We start from the raw sequence: 19,752 nt of genomic DNA, 5'->3' as shown, positions 1-19,752 counted from the left end.
GTGATGATGACCCCCACATTGCACGTAGTGGAGTCGTCCCCCTACCCCAGCCCCAACGCACACACACACGCCATCGAGACTTCGCGAGAGGGTTTCAAGACAGTGTGCCCGCGTCCGCGACTCCTGAGAGAGAGAGAGAGAGAGAGAGAGAGAGAGAGAGAGAGAGAGAGAGAGAGAGAGAGAGAGAGAGAGAGAGAGAGTCCAAAATCACATCGACAGATGATGCCCAGAGGCTACAAAGAGACATCAACAAAGTATTTAGCTGGTCAACTGAGGACAACTGAGGTAGATTTCACCTCCTCCGGTGTGGGAGGAAAATAAAGCTATGAAGAGAAACACAGAAACCCGGACAGACGCAGACGCTGTCGTAAACCAGATGAATGATGTGAAAGACCATGGAGTAATGATATCTAACCAACTTTCAGTGAACATTATATAACAACAGCTGCCTAATGCAGGTGGATGGTAGGCTGGATCCTGCGGACCTTCAAGACGAGGGAAGAAAAATCAGTAATGTTATTATTCAAGGTACTAATTCTTGCTTTTCTAACATCACCCTACAAGGCGGTCGCAATGGCAGTGTTAGAAAGTGTTCAGAGATCTTTCACCGACCATGTTAATGTGGTAAAGGAACTAAATTACTGGGAACAACTTAAATCACTGAAATTATACTCCCTGGAGCGTAGACGGGAGAGGTATGTCATCAGCTATACCTGGGAGATCCTAGAAGATATGGTTCCCGACCTACATACGGAAATTACATCCTACTGGCACGACAGGCATGGAAGACTTTGTAAAATACTACCTCTGAAATCCAGAGTTGCCATATGCACAGATACAGAGAACACCTTATACATCCGGGGTCCAAGACTCTTCATCATCTTGCCATCTAACATCAGAAACAGCTTAGAAAGTACGGTAGGAAAGTTCAAGAGTGCCTCGGACGAGGACCTGCACTGTATCTGACCAGCCAGGCTGTGTGTGTGTGTGTGTGTGTGTGGGGGGGGGGGGGGGGGGGCTATTTGGGACTTGAGGGACGCGGCTTCGAACAGACTTGCTCGACCAACGACCCAATAATCCAACAGCAGCCTGGTCCCTACTACAGGGACTCTGGGGATGAAGACCCCCTCGAAGACCTCCCCCAGGTACCCCAAACGTTAAAGGTCAAAATAATCTTAGAAAGAAACTAACTACTTCCTAATAACTGTGACACAGATTATCAGATTTTCTGAGCTAGTTCGAAGGAAACTTAATCCTTTGCTATCACAGTACTAGAGACGTCTCAGGGCTTCACGGTTGCTAGGCAGGGTGGAAGGCTCTTCCCTCTGTCATTAAAAGAGGTTTTGGAGTCTTTGTCCGAGGTGACTATTGTGTTGTCTTGTCACGGGTGTGGAGAGAGGTTGAGATGGATGGTGGAGAAAGTAGCATTCGCTGATGGCTCGGGTACGAGAGACAAAGATAGAGAGAGAGAGAGAGAGAGAGAGAGAGAGAGAGAGAGAGAGAGAGAGAGAGAGAGAGACAGAGACAGAGAGAGGCAAACAAAGAGAGTCGTTCAAACTTATGCGTTCGATATAATTCGTGTCAGATAACGATTAAAACCGAGTCACTCACATCTTTGCTGTTGGGAGGCGTAAGGATCGCATGAAAGTCTCATAGGATGGCAGGGGAGCAGGAAGGGATTGAGCAGTGGAGGGAGACAAAAGTCAAAAGTCAGAGGTCAGGGAATGACGGGATAAACAATGGATCAGGAAGCATTGAATGCAAGGCGACGATATAACTTTCAGAACATGAAAAATGGAACATAAAATGAAATATGGAAAAAAGAAAACGCTATCTTATGAAGACAATACAACGTGTGGGAAAGGAAGATGAGGTATTGTGTTGTAAGGCAATGACATGACATCCTCAGAGAAACAAGAAGTACGTGTTGCAAGCATTGTTGAGAGAGAGGGATGGGAGTGAGGAGGTATATTAATGACAATATTTAAGATAAGGAAAAGGAATGTAAGGAATAGTTGATAGAATGTGAAGACTTGAAGAAATACTGAACAGCGAACATACAATGTGAATGGAAAACATAGAGAGAGAGAGACAAGAAAAGAAGATTAGAGAAGGGAAGGAAGCAATAAAAAGGAAAGGATGTGTGTAGTGGATATGGGAAATACTTGGAGCGCGTGTTGAAGAGTAGTGAAGTGGCGGGAGGTATATGGAAGGAGACTGGATGGTTGGGGACATGATTCAAGGCCGAATTGAAGATGTAGAACGACTGTAAGTCTGTGCTTAAAGTGAGCTATGAGAAGGTGGCAAGTGAGACCCCAAGCGGGAGGAGAGAGACATCAGCAGAGGGTTGAGGTAACACACAATTGATATCTTCCACGTCATTTTCTGCTGGAGGGTCTGGAATAAAGGGGATGTGCTGGAGAGAAGTGGATGATGGGTCTATAACTGTACCATCGTATCTGGACAGAAGGGGTTGTAAGATTAGAACAGCAGGTGTTGCTTAGGACTTCTACTACAACACAGAGAGAGGAGTGTATGGTAGGATAGTGGGTGAGAGGGGCTGTCAAAGAACTACAAGTTGTGAAGTATGAGATTAACTAGGTAGGGTTCATGGAGGGGCGTCATCGGTTTATCCTGAGAATGATCTCGGTGAAGTGGTTTCGGGATCTGGAAATGACACTTGACACAGCTGACGGTCAAGATTGGACTGTGTGGCATGCATCGAACATCTGTGGAGTTGAAGAAAATGGTAGAGGCAGTGAAGGGTTTTGGTAAGGGAAACTGAGGATAAATGTAACACAGAATTAAAGTGATCGAAATAGACACTAGAGACGGTAGCCTTGCCATCCTTGGGGTGGGAGTGGGAGATCCTGACCTCACCTGGTGATGTGCCTAGGCCCGGAGTCGTCCGCCGATGTGAGGGACGGGGTCGTCTGACCAGGAGGCGTAGCGCACATCCTCCGTCAGGCGGCAGACGGAGGGAGGAGGAGGAGAAACCCCACCTCACCTGATCCCCGGCTACTGGCTATATCCGTCTCCGCCGGAGACTGTGACATTTCCATTTTTCAGCGAGGGGGAGCACGTCAGCCGCACCGGTACAGGTTATACCAGTGTGCAGACCGTGGGTAGCCGGGGAGCAGCAGGCGGCGGGGAGCGAGCAGCAGCAGCAACCAGACGGACGGACGGACGGTCTCTCTCTCTCTCTCTCTCTCTCTCTCTCTCTCTCTCTCTCTCTCTCTCTCTCTCTCTCTCTCTCTCTCTCTCTACATATACCTTTCCTCTGGTAATGTGGAATGAGCATTTTCAATCCACTTCTCACGAGTTTGTAAGTGTTTAAGTCGATGTGTACGTAAGGGGGGAGCAGGGGGAGGAGTATTCATACATCTGCAGGAGAGAGGAGAGAGAAGGGGGAAGAATATTCATACATCTGCAGGAGGGGAGAAAGAGTACTCATACATCTGCTCATGTCAAACTTTCTGTTGGTTTTGGAAAAAAAAAGAAGTGATGAAAACATTTTCTCCTCTGAAGCGTTCTCAGTATCCAGCCAGCCAACCTACCGTAATCTTCCCTTGCCTCACGCAACACTTACTTTATTATGATGTTCCTGGAGGGTCGGGGAGCGTCCTGCCTCGCCACGCTGGGATCTTCAGCGGTGATCCACCTGCCTTGTCTTGTGGTCCGAAACTGTACCTTATAATCTTGGTTTCTGTCTAAGAGGATTTGTATAGAATGTCTCTCCTCTAACCATCGAGTTGCTCTCTGTGGCTCGGTTAATGTCGACTGTTTTCATATTTGGTGGTATTTTTCGTTGATCTTTATTTTCTAATCCCGTTTGAATGAATCTTGACACACACACACACACACACACACACACACACACACACACACACACACACACACACACACACACACACACACAGGCCTGTGGCCATTTAGTAGATGAATTAACTCAGAGTTCACCTGCCATCTGACAGAAGGACAGGCTACAGCCTGACAGAAGGACAGATTACAGAATGACAGAAGGACAGATTACAGCCTGACAGAAGGACAGGCTACAGCCACATAATACAGACTATGAAACGTTTTATAAGCTGTTGGTAAACTCGGGACAGAAGCAGTGGTCAGCTGTTACCACCCAGTAATGGCTCACCACGTTAGTTAAAACGTTTCCTTAAACGTAATGTTAACATTCGTTGGACGTGGCTTGCTTAGGCGCTCCGTACCCCACGGGGCCTGTGTCCCCACGGGGCCGGTGTCCCCACGGGGCGGTAACGTGCACAGGAAACAAGCAGTAGATAAACAACTTCCTAGAAGTTGAAGCTGAGGGTTTCACATTCTCGTCCACCGGACCAGGTACCCACCCAGCCAGGTGTTGTGTCCAGAGCTGGTGAGGATTTTAGTGTTATGCCACATTTATGATGAGGTATCTGTCGGCTGGGAGGGTGAGGTGAGGCCTGGGTTAGCCCAGGTAGGTGCCCAACACCCAGCCTCATGCGTGTGTAGTGATGCCAGGTGACGCCGCTAGGTGAAGCCAGGTGACGCCGCTAGGTGAAGCCAGGTGACGCCGCTAGGTGAAGCCAGGTGACGCCGCTAGGTGAAGCCAGGTGACGCCGCTTGATGAAGCCAGGTGACGCCGCTAGGTGAAGCCAGGTGACGCCGCTTGATGGAGCCAGGTGACGCCGCTTGATGAAGCCAGGTGACGCCGCTAGGTGAAGCCAGGTGACGCCACTAGGTGAAGCCAGGTGACGCCGCTAGGTGAAGCCAGGTGACGCCGCTAGGTGAAGCCAGGTGACGCCGCTAGGTGAAGCCAGGTGACGCCGCTAGGTGAAGCCAGGTGACGCCGCTAGGTGAAGCCAGGTGACGCTGCTAGGTGAAGCTGAGAGAAGAGAACTGTTACGAAAGCATTTGCGTTCGACAGGACCTTGGAGTCATAATCTTGAGATCAACACTGTGATACCTCTCTCTCTCTCTCTCTCTCTCTCTCTCTCTCTCTCTCTCTCTCTCTCTCTCTCTCTCTCTCTCTCTCTCTCTCTCTCTCTCTCTCTCTCTCTCTCTCTCTCTTCCCCGCTGGCTCTCCAGAAGTAGATAAACATCTGACTTCTCGGCAAGTCTCACTCGTGTGTGTGTGTGTGTGTGTGTGTGTGTGTGTGCTTGCGACCCACAGGAGGGGACACACACCACCTCTCGCCCTGATTCACAGCTCCGTCGCGCCAGTTTTTGCCCTGGGAGCATTTGAAACATCCATGAATTAAGTGGAATTAAATCAAGGGATTGAATCGCCCCCAACAGACGGTCAGACTCGCCATTAATTATAGTCGAAGCTTCACATCAGCATATTGGTGGGTCGTCCAGGCTAATGATTTACACACACACACACACACACACACACACACACACACACACACACACACATACACACACACACACACACACACACACACACACATACACACAAACAAACAAACAGATACATGCATGTATATACACATACTTGGATATATATATGTATATATATATATATATATATATATATATATATATATATATATATAGATAGATAGATAGATAGATAGATAGATAGATAGATATATATATATATATATATATATATATATATAGAGAGAGAGAGAGAGAGAGAGAGAGAGAGAGAGAGAGAGAGAGAGAGAGAGAGAGACTCGTGTGTGTGTGTGTGTGTGGGGGGGGGGGGAGGGATGGTGAGGGGGACTCTGAATGTGGTTTAATGAAGGCCGATTTTGAGGACTGTCATGGTCGTCACCTGGGCTGGCTCTCCCCTCGTGGGTACAACAGGAAGGTTCCCCTCCCCTGTAAGACGTGTACACACACAACCCATGTAGGTAGGTGGTGGCAAGTAGTGGTAGGTGGTGGTGGTAGATGGTAGTAGGTGGTGGTGGGGTGGCAGGTAGGTGGTAGTTGGTAGATGGTAGGTGTTTTGTTACTGGCTCTGATCCGGCCGTGGTGCCAAACAGCAACTGAGGGAAGAGGGATCTCTGGTTGCGGGAGGCGGCGACGTCTATTGGGACGCCAATACAGTTAGTGGACTGGAGAGAGAGACTTAGGGTCCTAGTGAGACAAGAGGGGATGATGGGCCAGCGTCGGAGGTAAGACATGACATGGTGTGTGTGTGTGTGTGTGTGTGTGTGCGTGGTGACGTATGTACGTGAGCAGAGATAGAAAATCTCAAACTGCAAGACGTCCGAAGATTTCCATCATGACATCGGAGAAATAGTCATAAAGCAGAGAAGACCAATCTATTTTGTGTTGAATGCGATAAAAACACATGGAATCAAGTCAATGGTAAAGTTACCCCTTAACATGTGTTGCCTAAATTCTGTAGAGTGGGGGGAAAGAGTGTGTCTGTTACCTAGTGCGTGTGTGTGTATGTGTGTGTGTGTGTGTGTGTGTGTGTGTGTGTGTGTGTGTGTGTGTGTGTGTGAGGCGGAGGGAGGAAGGAGGGTGGGGGAGACGACAGGTTGCCCCAGTATGCGAGGTGTCGTCCCCAGCTCGGCTTCCTGTGATGCCCCAGACTGATTCACAATCTCAAGTTTTTGCATCGCCTCTTATCAGATGGAGCCACGTCTCTCGCGCCCATGTACTCTCTTCCGACATGATTCTCTCTCTCTCTCTCTCTCTCTCTCTCTCTCTCTCTCTCTCTCTCTCTCTCTCTCTCTCTCTCTCTCTCTCTCTCTCTCTCTCTCTCTCTCTCTCTCTCTCTCTCTCTCTCTCCTCCTTCAGGTTGTGGCCATTATCATGCCACATCGTCACTCTCTCTCCAATTACTTCTTTGCTTCGCATCCTCGTTTGTGAAGGGCCGGACTCACGTTGCCACTCATCTCTCATTCATTTATGGTGTTCGTCCTCATGTTCTCTCACTCTCTTGTACCTCTCAGATGGCGATGGATTTTGGTCAGGTTTACACAATTTACAGAGTGTTTTTTTTTTTTTTTGTACCATGTCTTCGCGACACAGGAGTTTAGGATGTCAGTGGTCCACCTCCTTGGCTTCTGTTAGGATGGCAGTGGATCATCCACCCACAGTACCGCTCACTGCAGCAGATCAACAGACGTGGTTGTTTATAAAGGAGTGACCCATTCCTTCGTGGACGCATGGCATTACTAGTGTATCGTCGTGATGTGGTCCAGCACAAGTGTGAGGGAGAGTCCAAGACCGAACCCCTCCTTCCTGGCTACTCGTCCCTCTCACCCCCTGACACCCCCTCCTACAGTTACTGTATAAGTTACTTCCCTCTTCCTCCTCCTCCTCCTCCTCCTCCTCCTCCTCCTCCCTTCACTTCTTCCTCTTCTTCCTCCTCCTCCTCCTCTTCCTCCTCGCCAGGTCTCCAGGAGGTTGCAGAGCTCCGCAACACCTTGCTTGCCTGCCTACCTGCCTGCCAGGCGACGCCACGGGGTCCTGACAGTGTCTGGCAGTTGGGTCCTCTCCACCCCACAGCCAGTCATGTGTCTCCCACAGCCAGAGGGCGTGTGTGGTAGTAGTTTATGTGATCTGTTACAACATGAGACCTTAACCCTCTCCGAGAGAGAGAGAGAGAGAGAGAGAGAGAGAGAGAGAGAGAGAGAGAGAGAGAGAGAGAGAGAGAGTCTGTTAGTCGAGGATTTGAAGAAGGCAGTTTGTGAATACGAAACTTCCGACGCCTGTTCATGATTCCTCCGTGGAAATCTGAGGACCAAGATGATTTATAATAGTTCTCGATGACTTTCTAGGACTCACGTTTTCTTTTTCTTCCCCCTAGGCAAGATGAGGAAGACGAGTAAGATATACAGTAGTTCACGATGAATTTCTAGGACTCACGTTTTCTTTTTTCTTCCCCCTAGGCAAGATGAGTAAAATGAGTAAGATTTACAGTAGTTCACGATGAATTTCTAGGACTCACGTTTTCCTTTTTCTTCCCTTAGGCAAGATGAGTAAGATGAGTGAGATGAGGTACCATTTCTTTTTTTTTTCATTTTCCTCGTGCAAGATGAGTAAATGAGGCACCATCCTCTTGTCCTTTAGTAGTGCACGTGACCTGTACTCATCTCTCGTACGTGACTCATCACCGGCGCCCTGCTGAGTCGTTTATTCATCTACCTCTGTGGGTTAGTGATGGAGGTCTGCCCCGTTACTCACTGTCGATCGTGATCCCTCCCTCCCTCCCTCCCCACAACACTATGCGTTTTGCTTACGTTTTCATAGTGTATATTCAACACCCAGTGGGTGTTGTTTACACCCACCTGTATCCCACCTGCAGTGTGTATTTAACACCCACTGGGTGTTGTTTACATCCACCTGTATCCCACCTGCACCCCACTTGTATCCCAATTGTTTCCCCACCTGTGTCCCACCTGTGTCCCACTTGTGTCCCCATAGCTTGTGTTTACCTATGTCCCACATGGCTATTGGCCATCTGTGTCTCCCCTGTATTCCACCTGTGTCTCCCCTGTATTCCACCTGTGTCTCACCTGTGTTCCACCTGTGTCTCACCTGTGTCCCACCTGTGTCCCCATAGCTTGTGTTTACCTATGTCCCACATGGCTTGTGGCCCACTGTGTCTCACCTGTATCCCACCTGTGTCTCCCCTGTATCCCACCTGTGTCTCCCCTGTATCCCACCTGTGTCTCACTTGTGTCCCACCTGTGTCTCACCTGTGTCCCACCTGTGTCTCACCTGTGTTCCACCTGTATGTCCCCCATGACCTGTGACCACCTGCGCCCCATCCCCATCATGGGTGTAGACAACCAGCCCTGCTGATATACTCACATCCTTCACCCCTCGAAGTCTTTACCCATCCACTCATGCAAGAAGAAGGTGAATAACCTACCCGCTGAGAGCCATCTTGAACCTGCGCCAAGATCTCTCTCTCTCTCTCTCTCTCTCTCTCTCTCTCTCTCTCTCTCTCTCTCTCTCTCTCTCTCTCTCTCTCTCTCTCTCTCTCTCTCTCAAGCAGCCCAGGGCGCACATGCACGTGTGAGGGGGATTGGGGGTGGATGGATGGTGGTAGAGGGTGGCGGTGGTGGTGGTGGTGGAGTGAGGGAGGTAAGTGGTGGTGGAGGAGGAGGAGGGGGTGTGGATTCATTCATTGCTGGGGGTGGAGGGTGTTGGGGGGGGGGGGGGGGGGGGGGGGTAGCGGCTGTAAGAGTGAGAGGGCTGATTGGCGGAGAGAGAGATGGGCAGTTATGCGTAGTGGTGGTGGTAGTGGGGGAGAGTGAGTGGGAGGGGGGTAATTGTTGTAAGGGGAGAGGGGTAGTTAGGTGTAGTGGTGGTGAGGGGGGGGAGGGTAATTGTTGTAGGGTGGAAGGGGATGGATGATGGTTGAGGTGGTTGTTGGTAGATGGTGGTTGTTGGTTGATGGTGGTTGTTGGTTGATGGTGGTTGTTGGTTGATGATGGTTGTTGGTTGATGGTGGTTGTTGGTTGATGGTGGTTGTTGGTTGATGGTGGTTGTTGATTGATGATGGTTGTTGGTTGATGGTGGTTGTTGGTTGATGGTGGTTGTTGGTTGATGGTGGTTGTTGGTAGATGGTGGTTGTTGGTTGATGGTGATTGTTGGTAGATGGTGGTTGTTGGTAGATGGTGGTTGTTGGTTGATGGTGGTTGTTGGTAGATGGTGGTTGTTGGTTGATGGTGGTTGTTGGTTGATGGTGGTTGTTGGTTGATGGTGGTTGTTGGTTGATGGTGGTTGTTGGTTGATGGTGGTTGTTGGTTGATGGTGGTTGTTGGTTGATGGTGGTTGTTGGTTGATGGTGGTTGTTGGTTGATGGTGGTTGTTGGTTGATGGTGGTTGTTGGTAGATGGTGGTTGTTGGTTGATGGTGGTTGTTGGTAGATGGTGGTTGTTGGTTGATGGTGGTTGTTGGTGGATGGTGGTTGTTGGATGATGGTGGTTGTTGGTTGATGGTGGTTGTTGGTTGATGGTGGTTGTTGGTTGATGGTGGTTGTTGGTTGATGGTGGTTGTTGGTTGATGGTGGTTGTTGGTTGATGGTGGTTGTTGGTTGATGGTGGTTGTTGGTTGATGATGGTTGTTGGTTGATGGTGGTTGTTGGTTGATGGTGGTTGTTGGTTGATGGTGGTTGTTGGTTGATGGTGGTTGTTGGTTGATGGTGGTTGTTGGTTGATGATGGTTGTTGGTTGATGGTGGTTGTTGGTTGATGGTGGTTGTTGGTTGATGGTGGTTGTTGGTAGATGGTGGTTGTTGGTTGATGGTGGTTGTTGGTTGATGGTGGTTGTTGGTTGATGGTGGTTGTTGGTTGATGGTGGTTGTTGGTAGATGGTGGTTGTTGGTTGATGGTGGTTGTTGGTTGATGGTGGTTGTTTTGGGGGGTTGTGGATGGTGATTTGAGGGAGGAGAAACTGTAGATTAAGAGGCATCGCGGTAGTTAAGAGAGTGGGGACTGGATGAAGATAGTGGGGACTGGATGAAGAGAGTGGGGACTGGATGAAGATAGTAGGGACCTGATGAAGATAGTGGGGACTGGATGAAGATAGTGGGAACTGGATGAGGATAGTGGGGACTGGATGAAGAGAGTGGGGACCTGATGAAGATAGTGGGGACTGGATGAAGATAGTGGGGACTGGATGAAGATAGTAGGGACCTGATGAAGATAGTGGGAACTGGATGAGGATAGTGGGGACTGGATGAAGATAGTGGGGACCTGATGAAGATAGTGGGGACTGGATGAAGAGAGTGGGGACTTTTATGTACGTGTGGTGAGAATGATGTTTCGTGTAGATAATTACATTTTTTTTCGGTGATTTTCATGAATTTGGTGGATGAGGAAAAGCTTGCCTCACATTTGTTAGAACTTTGCACGTACGCCATTGGTTAGCCGAAGATCACCGGACTTTGAGAATATCTGTAGTCTTCCCTTAACGCCAATATTCATCGACATGACTCGATATTCAGTTTGAGTTGTGCCATAGAATGCCACCAGCGCGTGTGTATACTCGCTGTTGGGGGTAGAGAGAGAGAGAGAGAGAGAGAGAGAGAGAGAGAGAGAGAGAGGGAGAGGGAGAGAGAGAGGGAGGGAAGGAGAGGGAGGGAAGGAGAGGGAGGAAGGGAGGGCGCGGCCAGCAGCACCCGCCCCCTGCCGGCCACGACGACCATAAATCCGGGTAATGTGTGTAATTATACGGCAGGTCGTGGCGAGAGAGAGAGAGAGAGAGAGAGAGAGAGAGAGAGAGAGAGAGAGAGAGAGAGAGAGAGAGAGTACCGACCCACCTGAAGGCACGGCGGGTCGTGAGGAGGTAGAGAGAGAGAGAGAGAGAGAGAGGGAGAGAGAGAGAGAGAGAGAGACTGTACACATTCACTCAGTTAATGGACTACATGTACGGGATGGGTCAGGTAGGGAGGAGGTGGTACGGTGGTGAGGGGTAGAGCCAGGCAGGGTTGTACCTCTTGCTCCAGCAGGCTCCTCCTCCACCCCCACAACTAGTACCCTCCTCCTCCACCCACCCTCGCCACTTAACTCCTCCCTGAGGTCACCGGCGCTCCAAATTGCAGGGGGAGGTACTGTTATTGGCCTTCATTCATTCTCCCTCCCTGGATAGCCAGCCATTCAGGCGCGGGGTCGCTGTGCCTCACGAGTCGCCCTTGTTTATTATGTCTCTCTCTCCCTGACCCCTTCTGTTTACACCCGTCTCCCCCGTGGGTCGTGTGCCCGGAGGGTGGGGATGTGGGGGAGGCGTCCCGCGTCTCAAGTCCACCCCTGGCGAGCTGGTGGCCAGGGCTAAGAGAGAGAGAGAGAGAGAGAGAGAGAGAGAGAGAGAGAGAGAGAGGTGGGGGTTTACAGACGTTTGATTCCCTCACCACACAGCTCTCTCTCCCCCCACCACACACACTTACACGCACACACACCCACCTCACCCCAGGTGTGAGTGTAGGAAGAAGAAAGCGAGACGGGGTAACCTTTCCACGTATCATATCACACACACACACACACACACACACACACACACACACACACACACACACCTCCCTAACAACGTCATTTCAGGCAATTTGTAACAGGATATCCCCATGTGCCAGGCCGGCTGGCCAACTAGCGTTTTACTGCGAGTTGCAACAGCTGGACTGGCTGTAGGGCGCGCGCAGCTTCGGGTGTCCTACATGACACAACGCTGACTCCTGTAGAGGCCGTTGATGGCACGATGAGGCGTCCTTTCGTTTCGCTCTTCACTGACGGGGCCGGAAAACGGGTCATGGTGGGTGGGAGGAGAGGGGATGTTTGCTGGCGGGAGAGAGAGAGAGAGAGAGAGAGAGAGAGAGAGAGAGAGAGAGAGAGAGAGAGAGAGAGGAGAATGGGATAGACATGCTCAGGATTCCGCTGCTGAGAGAGAGAGAGAGAGAGAGAGAGAGAGAGAGAGAGAGAGAGAGAGAGAGAGAGAGAGCGGAAGCTCCCACCGCTGAGGAAGTGTTCGTCTCTCAAGGCCTCAGTGAGGAGGAGGAGGAGGAGCGCTGAGTGCAGCTAGCCAGCCAGCCACCCGCCCTAGGGGCAGCACCTGCTTCCTTGGACGTGCCGTCCGGCAGACCCGAGGCGAGGGCGACCTCCCCCCGACACACACACACACACACACACACACACTGTTTCCTGTACGTGTTTCATCACTGACGCTGTGTGTGTACATTAGTGGCGAGCTGTGTGTGTTTTCATGCACGTGTGTGTGTGTGTGTGTGTGTGTGTGTGTGTGTGTGTGTGTGCGTGTGTGTAAGTTCGTATGTTCTTATGTGTGTCTATTTGTTTGTCTTTGTTTATGAGTATGTTTGTCTGTTTGCATCAGTATGTTACCAAAGTTATTTCACTTAAGGTTATAAGTGAGATCATGTATAACCAGACTTCCACAACAGTACATCAGCGTTGTTACTGTGTCCATCATAACCCTCCCTGTAGCCGTTGTATTCATGGACAGAAGATGACCCAAGGATGAAACTGAATGTGTTTCGTTCACAAGATCGTATGATGCGGTGTTCGATTCGACACACACGAATGATTGAGATAGTATACGTATAATACATAGGCTTGCAAGCCACAGCCTCAAACAGCCAAAATGAGCAGAAGGGCAACGAAACAGCTTGGTCTCAGGCCCACATGTAAAGGGTAGAAGACCTCCCAAACCATCGTAAGGTATACGTAAGGTAAGGTAAGGTCCCAAACCCAGCTGGGGAGTAGAGGACCTTCAGGACCATCGTAAGGTAAATGCAAGGTCAGGTCCCGGACCCAACTTGGGAGTAGAGGACCTTCAGGACCATCGTAAGGTAAATGCAAGGTCAGGTCCCAGACCCAGCTGTGTGGGGGGTTAGATGACCTTCAGAACCATCGTACAGTATCTTTTTACACGTCCATTATAATGAATCTCAAGTTGTTATTAACCAGTGGTCTAAAAAGAATTTCTCAAGTTTTTGATGACGAGCAAATTCTGTTCCTGTCTGGTTCTCACATCACCACAGTCGCCCAGGGATATTGGCCAGACGTGTTAGTATAAGTTTACTTAACAAAGTTAAGAATTATAAACTCCTCAATCATTCTGTACTGACAAAATGGTTTTAAAACATAATGACTTGAATTCCCCGCATTTCTTATACCCTTCCGTGTGTGTGTGTGTGTGTGTGTGTGTGTGTGTGTGTGTGTGTGTGTGTGTGTGTGTGTGTGTGCTCCTTTCCTGGTTCATAAATGATTGAACATTATTGAAATATCATCGTCTAACTGTATCACACACGAAGGTGTAGTGCCGAGTGGTTTGTGTGTGTGTGTGTGTGTGTGTGTGTGTGTGTGTGTGTGTGTGTGTGTGTGTGTGTGTGTGTGAGTGGAGGAGCTCCACATCAGCGAGAAGACACAGGCGCTGTCATCAAGGAACCTGGTACTGTAATTCTGTGGAACACTGTGGCCTAAGACGTGGCCCTCCGAAACACCTCTGTACAGCTGTTTGAATCTTTTATATCTGTAGGTTAAAGGCTCCAGTCACAGACAGAAAAAGTCCACATCAAGGCCGGGCAGTGATCGAAATATAGAGGTTAATGAAAGGGGGAGAAAAAAAAGAAGTGAGAAGGGAAAGTATTTTCGAATTTTGGAGGAAGTGAAAAGCCTGTCTTTTGTAATGTGCCAGGTGTTAGGTATTGGGAAAGGCATGAGAACGTAGAGAGTTCCAAAGCTTTGACGTGTAGGGAAAGAAGCAGGTATTAAAACGGCCCACCCTTGAGTTGCCAACGGCCACATAGTAATCATGTGACGCAGCAGCTTGCCGAGTATTGCATGGTTTACATGGTGGTGGGGGCACACAAGCAGCCAGCCCTCGGGAGCAAAAACCAAAATAATACCTATAGAAGAGGGAAAATTGAGAAGTGATTAAAAATTCTTTAAACCACAAACACACTAAACTTACCCATTAAGTGTAAAGTGGGTGTCGGTGTTAAGTGTAGGGCTGATGCCAATGTCAAGTATAGGACAAGTGCCAGTGTCATGTGTAGTGCTGGTGTTAGTGTCAAGGGAAGGTTGGTGTCAAGTATCTTGCGTCAGAGTATGTGTCAGGGGACAGTGTTGAATGCTTCCTTGATGTCTATTGCCACTAGAATCGTGCGGGAAGGAAGTGGGAAAGGGGGGGCAGGGCAGTCGGTAGCTGAAGCCGTCAAGGATATATATTCTGTGAGGTCGGTGTGTATGGCGAGCGGGTCTTCATCTTCCCCGTGACCATACTGCGAACAAAGGAGTGGTGATTGGACGTGCTTAGCCGCGTTGGATGGAGAATAGTTAACACTAATGAACGCAGGGAAGAGGCCTTCAACCACCGAGGGACTTCGCCCAGCGACATTGTTCCTGTCTCAAAGGAGACAACCTTTCCCTGCTCCCGTATGGAGCACAGCTTCGAGCTATTCCCCCGGCCGCCGTACCGTACCATGGGTCACACACACACACACACACACACACACACACACACACACACACACACACACACACACACACACCAACGCGCGCGCGCGCGCAGATGTTACCGGACTCCACCTACAAGTGGTTGCGAAAGTGGTGAAAAGTCACCTTCGGCAAGACACCTCATCTTCAGATGACGCAATGGACGACAGCCCGGGTCGAGGACTTCTCTCTCTCTCTCTCTCTCTCTCTCTCTCTCTCTCTCTCTCTCTCTCTCTCTCTCTCTCTCTTCCAAGGAGGCCATCATTTCCCTGCTCCTGCTTGGAGTGGAACCTCGAAGCTCTGCGGAAGCCTTTACCCCCACTTCCATAAAAGGGCTGCTGGGCTTGGGGGGCACATAATGATCATTATAATGGTAACATAAGAGCAGATAAGACTAGATCCGGGCTGAGGCCTCGTCTACATAATGTGAGTACCAACCTACTAGTCTGAAACTGAAGGTGGATTACGTGGACTCCTGGGTCAAGCCTCCACCTATCTCCAACCCCCAACCACTCTTACCCCCACCTAGACCCCAATACATACTCCTGTCGCCTCCCTTACCCCTCCAACCCCAACCTCCCCATCTTCTCTTCCCCACATCCCCCGTTATCATACAGAGGTCGGGCAGGTGGTAGTCATTGGTGGGAAATGAGAGCCGTGGTTGATTTAGCGTCTCGAATTAAAACCTAGAACCTGCCTGGGGAAGAGAGAGGCAACGGGAAAGAGGATCTGGAAACCTGTGAGACCAGAGGTTGAAGAAGTCTCCATATGAGTGTTCCAGGAGACCTCAGTCCCTCACATCTGTCCTGGAAAGTCGCAGGTGACAATATGGCTGTTGAAGACATCCAGGTGCCAGTCGTAGACGAACTGCCACCAGAGGAAAACAATGTCGTGTGTGTGTGTGTGTGTGTGTGTGTGTGTGTGTGTGTATGTGTGGGTGGGTGAGTGTGTGTTTTAGCCAACTATTCCCTTGAAGGCTCATTATCCCTGTCAGTAAGGGCCGTAGACATCCCTAGTAAGCTTATGTAACACTGTCAGTGGTAGCCACGTCCCTGAAGACTCGAGGCTGTTCAGTAGCTCTTGTATGGATGGCCCGGCCTATCACACCTGTAGCGCCTCACACACTCCACAATTAGTTCTCCCACGTATGTCTACCAACCGAGGGAAGTATGAGCGACTGGGTGAGCTGCTGTTCGTCTACCTGAACCCAGAAGTATTAATCTATAACCCAACGGCCGTCTGCAGGCAGCTCACACAACACATACCTTCCAGATCTCACCTCGACACAGAATAACAGAAAACGGTCGACCCTAGGGACGGTAATATGACGAGCAACATGTCCACACACAGTGGGGCGTCGAGAGGATGAACTCACAGTTTTCAGATATGCACCGAACACAACCCAGAGAGGAACGTGGAATGAAAGAACCAAACTGGGACTGGAACATGGAATGAGGATCTTCATTGGCCTCTCACCTCCTCTCATCCCCAGTCTTCGAGCAGGCAAGGCTGGAAATGGATATTCAGATCAGTGCCTAACACTTGAAAATATCTTAGAATATTCATTAGAGAGAAGCGAAAGAACTGTCGAAGAAAGACTAGAAAAGACAATATCTGGTTCCCAGTAAAGAGCGAAAGCCCAGAACCACATCTGGTGTTGGCTTTCCCGCTTCCCCGACGTCCACAGGGAAGGTCAGAGCACAGGGGACAGTAAGGGTGTTCAAGAATGTTAAGGAGGCGGTGGGGATCAAGGGCGTCTATATAATCCTCCTGTAGGGGCGACGATCGAACAGAGATTCTCCCAGCGACACACGTTAGAAAATCCAGTCCCGTCCATCTTGGGCTGAAATATCTACAAACATCGTATGTATACATTTTCCTCCGGGGCCCAGAGTCCCGAACCTCCGATCTCGACTGAAATTGTAAAAAGGAAAAACTGGTGACGAAGGCTTATGAATCATTCCCCCTGGAGCGAGGAATTCTGACACTAGTGTTATCCTGCAGAAGTTAAGGACTTGTTGACTTGCCTCGGGCACATAGAGGAGACAACAGAGGTCAAAATAAGACCCGTGAAGTACGGGTCAGGAGGGAAAACTGGTGAGAGATACAGATCCGGTGGATGATTTAACACCCAACACATTCCAGGGCTGTGCGGATGTAGGGCTGGACGATCCTCTCTTTCGTGACTGCTCTTCCGTTATGATACGATCGTGTCCCTCTTAACAACACGACGGAGCGACCCTTGCGCACGACGGTGCGACCCTTGAGTACGACGTTGCGACCCTTGAGCACGACGGTACGACCCTTGAGCACGACGGTACGACCCTTAAGTACGACGTTGCGACCCTTGAGTACGACGTTGCGACCATTGAGTACGACGGTACGACCCTTGAGCACGACGGTAAACCAATGGTGTCTTAGCTTGTCTATCAGCTATGACTGATCTATAGTACGTCTTCTGTCTCATTCTTGTATCTCCCCTGACGATGTGATGATTACACGAAAGTGCACTTGGGAACTTATCGTGTTTCAGTTTCCACGTGAGGACACTCGCACTTCAGCATCAGTTGTCATAGTTTAACTGAAACTTTACAATACACTTTACGTTTTACGGGAGAAATCCGCCTCGTCACGTGTACACAGTTTATAAACTTCCTCCACCCAGCACAGACACAGTGTGACCTGTACATCCACCCCACTTAACGCCCATTATTATCATTATTATTATCATTATTATTATCATTATTATTATTATTATCACTATTATTACTATTATTATTAATAGTAGTAGTATTAGTAGTATTAGTATTATCATTGCTGTTATAAATATTATTGTTAGTATCAGTAGTAGTACATATATTAGTATTATTATTATTATCATTATTATTATTATTATTATTAGTAGTAGTAGTAGTAGTAGTAGTAGTATAGTAGTAGTATCTTCCTTTATCTTGACCGGTCAGTAACCAGGCCTCTCTCCCTCCTGCTGCCTATGTGGGCCACCTGCAGGCTGACCCAGCGAGGCTAGAGGATGGCGTCCCGCTCCGACAGTGGCAACGAGACCCGCGGGTCCTCGGAGTCTGACAACTCGCCCACGCCCACGCCCACCAGGGACCTCCAGCAGCACCACGCCCGCGAGAAGCAGCACGCCCGTGACATACAGCAGCAGCAGCAACAGCAGCAGCTACAGCTACAGCAGCAGCAACAACAACAGCAGCTACAACAGCAACAGCGTCCCAAACCTGCTTACGCCCCTTCCAACACTCGAGGTAAGAACTGGTGTATTATGGTGTATCAAAAGAAACACTTGGCTCCTCTCTCTCTCTCTCTCTCTCTCTCTCTCTCTCTCTCTCTCTCTCTCTCTCTCTCTCTCTCTCTCTCTCTCTCTCTCCGTCAACGAAAGAAATGCAGAAAACTCTCCCGTCGCAGACGGTAGACAACCGAGAGAGAGAGAGAGAGAGAGAGAGAGAGAGAGAGAGAGAGAGAGAGAAGGAAAGAAAGAAAGAGAGAAAGAAAGAAAGAGAAAGACAGACAGACAGACAGACTGGCTGACTGACAGACAGGCTGACAGACTGACAGAGAGAGAGAGAGAGAGAGAGAGAGAGAGAGAGAGAGAGAGAGAGAGAGAGAGAGAGAGAGAGACTAGACTCTGGTCTTGTACTGGGAAATTCTAAACATGACTCACACTGGTGGCCACGTAGGCCCGCGGGGAGTCGCGCCCTCATACAGTCTAAAGATAATCACAAACGTTCACCAGTGTGTCTCCATCTTACACCGACTTGACGCAGTAAGGTGCAACCCCCTATACCGTGTATAGATGTACCTCAAACCTCCCCGTACCGTCCCTTGTGTACCCTACTGTACTGTACTGGAAGACGTATATGTGTCTCCTACTGTACCCTTTCTTCACTGTACCGTACAACAGTTACTGTACCCCAGTGAGACCCACCTAACTGTCTTCTCTTCCACTGAACCTCACTATCTTGTTCCCTGATGTTGCAAGTTCCATTCCCCTGTACCGATCCTTGGCTCGTGTGACCATCTTGTACCGTACCGTACCGTTCCTTCTCTTATTATGCCCTTCTGTAGTGAGTACTCTGCTACTGACCTTTCCTGACCTTATATTTCACTGACCTCATTATTAACCCTGGTAATTATATACCTTAATGTCTTCCCGATCTTTGTAACAGCGCCAGAATTAATGATCAGTGCAGTTTTCATGTGCAGTTCGACCACGTCATTTTGAAACTACTGTATTATTAACCGAACAATACACCATGCATTACGGATAAGAGATACGATATTCCTTGTGTGTCTTGTATACCTCCTTGTCGAGTCTTTCGACACAGTCTATTGTCTGCCTGGCTTCGAAACCAGCACAGTGGTAACTTGGGCCGTCTATTGCCCTTGTCTCAAGAGTTGGGTCTTCGTGGTCGAACCCCCTTTTCCTGTTCATCCCTGGCCTGCAGCCTGACCTGTGTCATATACATGTACAGAGTTTTGCGAAGCACAGACATTCTTCAGAGAGCTGAAGATCATATATCATTGCTCAGACTGTCAGTTTCAGTGGACTGCCTTTGACTGTCTAACAGTTCAAGATCGACATTTGACTGTCTACACGTTTGTGTTTTTCGTTCATCTCTGACTGTCTCCCAGTTCATGACCTCCTTCTGACTGTCTCCCAGTTCATGACCTTCTTCTGACTGTCTTCCAGTTCATGACCTCCTTCTGACTGTCTCCCAGTTGTTGCTCATTGTGAAATGACTTCTTGTTAACACTAGTAAAGCGTGTGTGTGTAATTACTTGTACTCTGCAAGGAGGAAGTGCAACACTTCTTG

General features: G+C 49.3%; 1 protein-coding gene across 4 annotated transcripts in view; it reads left to right on the top strand.

Moving 5' to 3' along the window:
* Positions 1-19,752, top strand: part of LOC139765540 (uncharacterized) — a 470,248-nt gene that overhangs the window by 314,628 nt on the left and 135,868 nt on the right. For all 4 annotated transcript variants that reach the window (XM_071693078.1, XM_071693097.1, XM_071693088.1 and 1 more), the window contains one exon: positions 17,924-18,183. In XM_071693078.1, coding sequence (XP_071549179.1) covers positions 17,946-18,183 — 238 coding nt within the window. In that variant the 5' untranslated portion in view covers positions 17,924-17,945. The remainder of the gene's footprint in view (positions 1-17,923; positions 18,184-19,752) is intronic.

Source organism: Panulirus ornatus, chromosome 4 (assembly GCF_036320965.1).
Source record: "Panulirus ornatus isolate Po-2019 chromosome 4, ASM3632096v1, whole genome shotgun sequence".
NCBI lineage: Eukaryota > Metazoa > Arthropoda > Malacostraca > Decapoda > Palinuridae > Panulirus > Panulirus ornatus.
Note: the sequence above shows the minus strand (reverse complement) of the source record. Positions and strands in the feature narration are given on the sequence as shown.